The following is a 9,515-nucleotide window of genomic DNA, read 5'->3' on the forward strand; positions in this document are numbered from 1 at the left end:
TTTGCAATTGCAATATCTCTGCCACAGTACATGCAATCAACACGAAACTTGTGGTGCTCGTTCGGCATGCGGCTCCGAGGCTCATTACCAAATTTGGCGAAGATCGGCCATTAGGGGGCGCTATAATCAACGTATACATGTTTTGGCCCTTTTACTCAATTGTAATGGGATATTTGCAATGGAAATGTACCACAGACCTTGCAGCTCACACTTCTCAATATTTACTGACGTTTGCCTCTTACCGTTAGGTTTTGGTTTTTACTTTTGCGTGCTCCTCAGTGGACAAATGCAACTCTTTTCTCTCACTTTTTCAATCCAAAATCTACACCATTCGTAGGCGGCGATACCGTGCAATTAAACATTGCAGTTGGTGCTAAGTGGAGCGTCCGTCGTAGCGTGATCGGTTACGTCGGTGGCATCGATGCTTAATTTCCCACGAAGCACCCACGGAGGAAAACATAAATCGGCGCCTGTGACGTCGTTTACAACAACTTGACCACCTCCCCCGCTCCTTCAACCACCACACCTGCCTCCCCCCTCCACCCTCTCGGTCACTCTCTCATTTCTCTCCGCTGTCTCCCGCGGTCAGGGGGGTTAAGAAGTTTGTTTGTTGTAGAGAATTCTTAAAGGCGGTCCGTACACGCGTGGAGGTGAACAGTCGACCGCTACTTTTGCGACGGCGACGCACCGCAGACGTCGTGGCTCGCGCCTCTCGACGTTTAGCGACGTTCGCCTCCCCTCCGCCCGGCTTCGGGTTCCGCTTTCGCGCGCTCCCCCGGGCGTCGGGGGCGACTGGCGTGGGTGGCTTGGGCCCCGTCATAACTGCTTGCAGTTCTAGTTTATAATTTGTATTTTATTTGTATGTTTTTTCTTACTATGCTCATAGTATAGTAAGACTATAGTATAGTGGCTATGCACCAGAACACCAGGCAAATTCCTTTTATGTGAAAACCATATATCTATGGTGAAAATCTACTTGGTAATAAACCTGATTCTGATTCTGCACTTTTCCTGCACTATTTTTATCTGAGATTTACAGTTGCTGCAAAACATATCAGCTTATAAAGTGTATGATCCACTAGTATAGAATAAACAACACAACAGTATAAAGTAGTTTAAATTGTCTACTTCTTGATCAGCTACAATATAAAAAAACCTGCATGTACGTTAATGTATCAGTAATCAAAACAGTATAACTCTGTTCTGATGCTTTGATACTTTTGCCGAATGGCTGCACCTTTACTTAAGAGTAATTTCGAATGCAGGACTTTTACTTGTATTGAGTACTTTTATATTGTGGTATTGCAACTTTAACTTAACTGTAGGCAAAGTCAAAGATCTCAGTTCCATCACTGGTCTCACCAACATATTATTTCCATTAAATGATAGGTTAAAACCAAACCAATAGAAAACTGTTAAAATATCTAGTCAGACCAGTATTTATTGCATAAAACTTACTCACACTCCAACTTAATTGTTCTATTACCTGCAATTCTCTAAATAATATAACCTCTATTGCTGCCTTCAACTCCATTAACGCACAAGTAAAGCTCATAGTTTCTAGTGTGTTTTGGCCACACATCAAACAGTGAAATTGTTATCCCAATCATTCTGTTATATATAAGACTGTTATATATATATATATATATATATATATATATATATATATATATATATATATATATATATAATGTAGAGCTTTTTTTGTGGTGTGTTTGGTTTCTGGTACCCAGAGATTCGAGCAGAGTGAAAGCTCTTCACTTTTTTAAAAGATACTACTGATCTGCGCATGCACGTTCGAATGTTTCTGTGCGTCACGACTGCGCACTCATTGCGCTGTTAACTCATTCATTTACGTTTTCTATTCGTTATTTTTCACACATTTCACTAATATTTACTCCTAATATTGTTGCCCTGGCAATATATGTATTTATTCGTAATGTTACAGAAAACATTAAGGACTCTGCGTACCTTTTATTCTGTAATGTCAGAAAGGAACTACAACTCCCATGAGGCAACTCGATAAGGAAGTTTCTATCTCAGATTCAGACGTGTTCAACTGAAACAGGAGTTTGTGTTTAAGCAGAAGATCTCCATTAAGACAACAAAAACGCTGCTTATTTGCAAAAATGCACCGATCAGATATCTGCTTTATTAAGTGACACATTTTTCCACCGAGTTTTTGTCACCAGTGAACCAACATGGGTCCTGGTTTTGCTATTGTTCTGGTTTTTGTCGGATGCTGTAGCAATGTTGTGTCTCTGGAGCTGCTTGTAAGGTCAGTGACAAACTTAGACTGTTAATGAACTCCTGTCAACTTAACTACTTATCTTCGTTTTGAGTTCCCACTGCACATGTAAGTATTAGTGTATAAACGTGTAACTACTTTGGAGTGATACATTAACATATTGTCAGAGCTGGGAAGTAACTATTTAGTAGTTAGTTTATGTAACTGCCGTTAAGTAGCTTTTTCATGTACTTGTGTACAACTTTTATTATTCATGAAGTGCAACTGACATTAGTGCTATTGATGCTTTATAATCTGAGATCAGAGAGAACTTAATTCATCCCAAAGGTAATTTTTGTGGCCAAGATGTTTGATATATATATATATATATATATATATATATAGCTAAATATCTTTAATCTGGATATTTTCTGTTGTTTTGTCCTTTAGACAGTTTCCAGGATGTGGCAACATAGTCACCTTCGCTCAGTTTGTCTTCATCGCATTAGAAGGTTTCATCTTTGAAACAAACTTTGGGAGGAAGAAACCAGCAATCCCTTTAAGGTAAAAACTCATCAATGGGGTTTGGATTTCCTAATGCAGGAAAAGATGTAGAACGGATCCCAAAACAAACCTGTTCTGTCCCTTTTTCCCCAGAAACTATGTGATCATGGTGACCATGTTCTTCACAGTCAGTGTGATCAACAACTACGCTCTCAACTTCAACATCGCAATGCCGTTACACATGATCTTCAGATCGGTAAGAACTGTTGTTTGTCTGCTTTTCACCTACATTTTTTAATTTCCACTATCATCACATCACCTCCGTCTATTACCTCTACCTTAGTCTGATCTCTGTCTTGTTTCATTGCAGGGATCACTAATTGCTAACATGATCCTGGGAATAATCATCCTGAAGAAAAGGTACGCCTGCTTTCTCTGACAACAATAATGCTTCAGAGCTTGTATATATGAAGTCATGTCTGCAGGTTTAAAAGTGTCAATATGCAGTTTGATTGTAGTTATTTGTCTCTCACCTCCTTCTCCCCCTGCAGGTATTCAGCGAGTAAATATCTGTCTGTAGCTTTAATTTCAGCTGGTATCTTCATCTGCACCATCATGTCTGCCAGACAAATGGTGAGTCCTCTGCAGAACATGTTGCATTATGTTTTTATTTGCCTATTAAGTGTCTTTTGTGTCTGTTTGTCTACGCACCAACTTCTTCAATTCAAGACTAAGTTTCTCTCAAAATGTGCAAAATTGACCTGTGATATTTTATTTATGCATTTGTTTCTGCAGAATGTAGGCAATGAGGGATCAGAAGAGCAAGGCTTTTATGCCTTAATGCACTGGCTTATAGGTGAGTTTCGGGTGCCAAAGACTTTAAATTGGCATTTTATTTGGAAAAGGGCTGCAACTAATGCGTATCGTTCTTTTTTTGATAAATCTGTGAATTAATTAGTCTATAAAAAAAGACTCAGAAAATCGTGAAAACTTCCATCATAACTTTCCACAGTCCAAAGTGACGTCTTCAAATTGCTTGTTTTTTTCCAACCGACACTCCAAAACCCAAAGATCTTTACAAACACAAAAGACAGAAAAGCAGCTAAGCTAATGATAATGTTTGTCATTTTTGCTTGATAAATGACTTAAAAGATTAACAAAAGCATTATCGATTAACTTTATCTTGATTTAATAAGTGATTCATTTGAAAGCACCTCTTTTTATGATAGAGAGGTAGACACATTCAGTTTAACACTTAGCAACCAGCAACATTAACATGTCACAAATAATTTCCTTAGTTAGTTGTTGATGTTGATTTCGGTCCATTCAGGTATTGGCATGTTGACCTTTGCTCTTCTGATGTCTGCGAGGATGGGCATTTTCCAGGAGACACTGTACAAGCAGTATGGAAAACACTCCAAGGAAGCCCTCTTCTATAATGTGAGTTTTCTCCGACATGAAGGCAACCCCTAAAATATTCAAAAGGCTTTCTGGGAATTTCAAGCTTCATTTGAGCGTTTAGAAATAAATTATCTCTTCACCAGCTATTGATCTTTTTTGTCTCTTTGTAGCACTGCCTGCCTCTGCCAGGCTTCCTGCTTCTCTCCACAGACATCTACAACCACTGTGTCTACTTCAGTCACAGCAGTGAGTGCCATCCATTCATTCAGGCAAGCTTTTTGCACGTTTTGCATCTTTATTCACAGATGCAAATGAACATCTTCTCTTTGTCTCAGCTCCTACAGTTGTTCCGGTGGTTGGACTGACTATGCCGATAATGTGGCTCTACCTGCTGATCAACGTCATCACCCAGTATCCAAAACAAGTTTATCTCACTGGCTTGTATTTATTTATCTTCTGTAATAATTATTACCTTATTATATTGGTGCCCAACATCCACAAGAGGTCACACGATGATAGAAAAAAGAAATCTCTGCCACACAAATTCATTTTTTCTCATGTTTCTTTAATCTTATTCTTTTTTCTTAAGAAGAACAGTATAAGTCTGCTTCTTTGGACATCTAAAATGATCCAATTTTACTTGCACAGTAGACACATCCAACCTGTGACGAAAGGTTGCAAGTGGGCACACTGATTAAATGTAGGGGTCACAATTAGGGCTGGGGATTGAACTTCTTTAGGCACCAACTGTTTATCTGTTTGTCTGAAGGGTCGAGCACCACACATCGCCGGCCTACAAAGCATTGCATCAATTAAATGTACTATTCTCTGATCAGCTTTGCTAATTTTAAACTATTATGTTTAATTGGTTAAAGTTCTTGCAATGCGTGTGTTAAGACCATAGATATAAAACGAGTCAGAATTACATGTCATATATATTGTTTTAGATCTATGGTTAATGCAAAATGAAACGCTAATACATTGAATAGTTATATAGAGTTAAGTCTAGAGTCAGTTTTGTCTTGGATCTATAACATTCTCTAAAAATAAATGTAAGTGAGGGGTGGACTAAACGATCCATCCCCCCTTGTTAAAAAATAACAAATTACCTACTGATAATAATAAGGTACTGAAAACTTGTTTTGATATCGCTACTGAAACTCTGGTATCATGTTGACACCGGTGTCAGAAAATATAACACATAACAGTCACAGCCCTAGTCACAAGCCCAAAAGTTTGAAAAATACTTTTTATTATATATAAAATAACACATTGTTCATTTGTTTATCATGTGGGGTGTACAACATTTCTGTTATTTATTGTCTATGTGGAAAAATCAACATACCTGCAAATATTCTTGCACTCTTGTTACAGACTTTAACCAGTTGTTTTCAGGTATGTGTGCATCCGTGGCGTTTTCATTCTGACCACAGAGTGCACCTCGCTGACCGTCACTCTGGTGGTGACTCTGAGGAAGTTCCTCAGCCTCATCTTCTCCATCATGTACTTCCAAAACCCCTTCACTACGTGGCACTGGGTGGGCACGGCCGTGGTCTTCCTGGGCACTCTGCTGTACACAGAGGTGTGGAGCAGCATGCGGGCAGCTCTGCGTGGACCTGACGTCAAGGAAAAAAAGGCAGAGTGAAGAGGATGAAGATGAAGAAGAAGGGTGGTCGATTAGAAAAACAGCCACTGTGTTGGACTTGGAGATTGTGGTCGACTATCCTGCAGTGATTTTATACATTTACATATGTCATTTAGTTTAAGCCATACTAGATCCCTCACACACACACACACACACACACACACACACACACACACAACACGATAAGGCTGGTGATATTCTATATTTTCATTGTGTTAGTTTGTATCGATAACAGCAGACAGACCCAGTTAGCGACTAACTTGTGAACATTGAGCAGCCAGAGCCCGAAAACTGTTAAAAGAGAGTGAATAATGGACTTAAATTCAATAGGTGTCCATAGGGTTAAGGTTAGTGAATTAAATGAAAATAATCTATAATTGAAGCCTTAATATAGATATGTTAATGTTGTGTTCATAGCTTGCTTCTGCTGCCACCGAGTGGTCAGTTATTGCAGCATTAAAAAACTGGTTAAAAAGGTCAAATCATTTCTTGAAACAGCTGGGAACTGTAGCTTTTAGCAAACATTACTCACACAGGAGTATATAGAGCATTTGTTGGGGACTATTTTCAGCTGCGGATTGATACTCAAAGTGTATTGGTACACTAATGAGTTTCTACAGCAGCAGGACACATTTAGGATTGACTCTCACTCAGACTTTAATGCAGTTCTACAGCTTTACGCTTTACCAGGCTTTAGCTACTTTTTAAAGGGATCAATTCTTTTTTGTTTTTGGTCTTTTAATGGGATTTTTGATAATAAAAATGTAGAATATCACCTGCCGTAGTCTTTAACATTAAAACCTCATTAGCATTCACAAATGCAAAATCATGATGCAACTTTCTTATGTCTGTAATGTTATTTGAATATTTATTTTCTAAACATGACACATCAGTAGGATTACAGTGAACACAATAATGTGATGCTGAATGGACAAAATATATTAATGTTCAAGGAGCAGCTGAAATCAAACGGTTTGAATATACAGAGGGATAATTTATGGAGATTGTTTAGTTGCTGTATTTTTTTCCTTGTGTCAATCTGTCTCAGGTGTATCAGACCAGTATTTGTTAACAGGAAACATCACGTTGTACAGTACAATCAATCTTTACACTCCCTGCATACTGAAATTAAAATGACAACGTGGCTACAAATAGATGATAGAGTCTCTGTAGTTGTAAGGTTGAATAATTTAGTATAACAAGAAGTGCATGTTTTAAAAGAAGCGGTGGAACATAACCAAGTACTTCAGTACTGTAATTAAGTATAATTCTGAGGTATTTTATGCTCCTTTACGGTAAATATTGTATTTTTTACTTCACTACAAAATGTCTGACAGCTGTAGTAACATTGCAGATTATTAATACTAAATAAAATCAACAAATGATGTATTATTATAGATGAAACTACCCCAGCAGTAAATCAAGTAGTTCAAATTACCCCCACCCTTACCAGCTACAACATTAAAGTGATACTTCTACCACTGGTAAAGAAAAATAAGAATGGATTATTTATTAGTTTTATAAATGCTATAGCTGGGACAAAATGTTCCTTTACAGTTCATTGGCTTTAAAGTGAGCCGACCAATCAAGAGAGGAGTTGTTCAGCTGCATCCAATAGCAGCAGCTGTTGTTGTTAGCGGTGGGAAGGGCAGATTGTTGCAGCCGAGTTGATTTCACTGAGATCCACGTTGTGGATTAAATATTTTCAGTAAGCACACAGTCCTGATAGCGTGTGTAGCTGCGGCTGCTGCAGGTGTGTGTGGATGGGGGGAAACAGCCCGAGTCACCTCTCTCGTGAGGATGGTGAAGGCGGAGGAGTTACTTTTGTGAAGGGCATTCGGGTGAGTGAAAGCTCAGGGAGAATAATGCATGGATTTGAAGTGGGAGAAAGTATTCAAACAAAACTATTAGTGCAGACTGTTTCAATAGATAGACCGCCGCTGCAGAGTGCATTAGTGTTACTTTGTCATTTGCAATCCGGGATGATCTTTCTCTGATTCTGTGATATCATATAGCTAGCCTACGTAATCCGTAAATAGTGGTCTCGCCCCCACGTTTGTTTTCTTTACAGACTGCTCCGCTGTTGGTGCTAAATATAGAAAGAACATGGTCGGTTGTCAGGGGTACTACACGAAAAAACAATCATACTTTTTTACATCTGCTTAAATAATAAATTAGGCTATATCATATGAATACAACTGCAATTAAGTTTTTTTTCTAAATCCTTACCGTAACAAAAACAATATTATCGTAGGCCTAAAATAAAATGAAACCAGCTTTAAGTCTGTGAATGAACTTTTTAAAACAACCATCCAGTTATTTTTAGGGAATTATCAACCTGCGACCTTTTGTTTATCGACCACTATCGGTGACCTCATGCAACATCAAGACAACTTTATACAAGCAGTCAAAACATGGGTTGTCCTTTTACCAACAAGTTTTATATAGGCCTAAATAATAATAATAATGATGTGAGGTAGTGAGTAACATATTTGAAATTATGATACAGTTTACAGTTCTGGAGCTTTCGATCATATAACATGACCTTCCTCAGCAGATGGCGCTGTAGATGTTCCAATCTCTGTTTTGAGCACTTTTAATGGCTTCTCGTCCACGTTGGCTCAAAGGTTGAGGGAATGGATCACACAATAAGTGATGAAGTGATGATGAAAAAAGATTTTCTGATTTTGATGTCAAAGGGGCCATACAATGTTACTACATTTAACCTTTCAACCCTTTGACTATATTTCCATGTGTCCAATAGCTGTATTTTGTAATATCTAATCAGAGAAGCCAGATTCCAAACACAACACAGTACAAAGATGAAGTACAAGTGAAATAAAAAAATACCAATTACCTGCTAGTAAATTGCAGGATCACTGTGCAAAATGCTGCTGGTCTAAAAATAAATATTCATCCTTTTTATTTAGCTTAATTGTTAACAGGCCAAAACCTACAAGCAAGCTACAAGTGCACCAAATTGCTTGTTGAAATTCCTCTTTTTTCCCTGCACCAAGCCTTTTTTTGAGTGGCTTGTACTGATTAATCCTCAGTCCTGCTCTGGCATATATATATATAAAAAAAAGAGATAACCAAAATGAATAATAATAAATAAACATAAAAAGAAACAAAGGAAAGGAAGACACCAGAACTTAAACTAACTCCTAACTTAAAAAAAAAAAAAAAAGCTGCAAAAGCAGGGCTTCAGGACCCATTACTGCCCCAAAAAATGAAATAACCAAAATGAACAGAGACGGGATGCACTTTAAAGATATTTTGCTTGTTTTTCTTCAGCTGTCGGATAAAGTGATCCATCGGATGAAACGGTCTTCAAAGGTTGTCGATCCTCAGCTCTCTCAGAATGGACGTCGTCCTCCACAAACACCTGAAACCCAAACACCCATTCCAGCCCCCCCTCCCTCTGTCCAACACTTGATACCTCTTCTGACACCACCTCCATTAGTGGAACCTGTTCCTCCTGTAAAACTCGTCCCTCCTCCTCCTGTAAAGTTTCACTCCCTGCCTCCACCTGTAGAGACCAAATCTCCACCTCTACGCGCTCTTGTAGTCTCAGACCCCGCTCCACCACCTCCTCCTCCCCAAGAAGCCCCAGCCACACCTCCATCAGTGGAACCTCCTCCTCCTGTAAAGGTTCACTCCCTGCCTTCTACTGTGGAGCCTGAGGCCCCGCCAAAAACTCCACCTCTGACCGACACTGTTGTCTCAACCCCTACACCT

At 38.7% G+C, this 9,515-nt stretch overlaps 2 protein-coding genes across 10 annotated transcripts in view; both read left to right on the top strand.

Annotated features, from left to right (window-relative positions):
• The first annotated feature begins 2,201 nt into the window (after window positions 1-2,201).
• Window positions 2,202-9,515, top strand: part of slc35b4 (solute carrier family 35 member B4) — a 31,524-nt gene continuing 24,210 nt past the window's right edge. For 2 of the 3 annotated variants that reach the window (XR_004102096.2, XR_004102097.2), the window contains exons 1-10: window positions 2,202-2,278; window positions 2,678-2,791; window positions 2,885-2,987; window positions 3,102-3,151; window positions 3,283-3,364; window positions 3,527-3,587; window positions 4,062-4,171; window positions 4,303-4,378; window positions 4,468-4,543; window positions 5,528-6,107. Coding sequence is in view for 1 of the 3 variants with exons in the window: in XM_031282717.2 (XP_031138577.1) it covers window positions 2,202-2,278; window positions 2,678-2,791; window positions 2,885-2,987; window positions 3,102-3,151; window positions 3,283-3,364; window positions 3,527-3,587; window positions 4,062-4,171; window positions 4,303-4,378; window positions 4,468-4,543; window positions 5,528-5,777 (999 nt within the window). In the remaining 2 variants the exon portion in view is untranslated. Of the gene's footprint in view, window positions 2,279-2,677; window positions 2,792-2,884; window positions 2,988-3,101; window positions 3,152-3,282; window positions 3,365-3,526; window positions 3,588-4,061; window positions 4,172-4,302; window positions 4,379-4,467; window positions 4,544-5,527; window positions 7,165-9,515 lie in introns of those variants that run through there. The other variant, XM_031282717.2, reaches the window with a different exon arrangement.
• The window catches only part of LOC116038368 (proline-rich extensin-like protein EPR1), an 8,964-nt gene continuing 6,835 nt past the window's right edge, over window positions 7,387-9,515 (top strand). For all 7 annotated transcript variants that reach the window (XM_031282710.2, XM_031282711.2, XM_031282712.2 and 4 more), the window contains exons 1-2: window positions 7,387-7,618; window positions 9,072-9,515. The exon at window positions 9,072-9,515 is cut by the window's right edge. In XM_031282710.2, the coding sequence (XP_031138570.2) occupies window positions 7,541-7,618; window positions 9,072-9,515 (522 nt within the window). In that variant the 5' untranslated portion in view covers window positions 7,387-7,540. The remainder of the gene's footprint in view (window positions 7,619-9,071) is intronic.

Source organism: Sander lucioperca, chromosome 7 (genome assembly GCF_008315115.2).
Source record: "Sander lucioperca isolate FBNREF2018 chromosome 7, SLUC_FBN_1.2, whole genome shotgun sequence".
Classification (NCBI taxonomy): Eukaryota; Metazoa; Chordata; class Actinopteri; order Perciformes; family Percidae; genus Sander; species Sander lucioperca.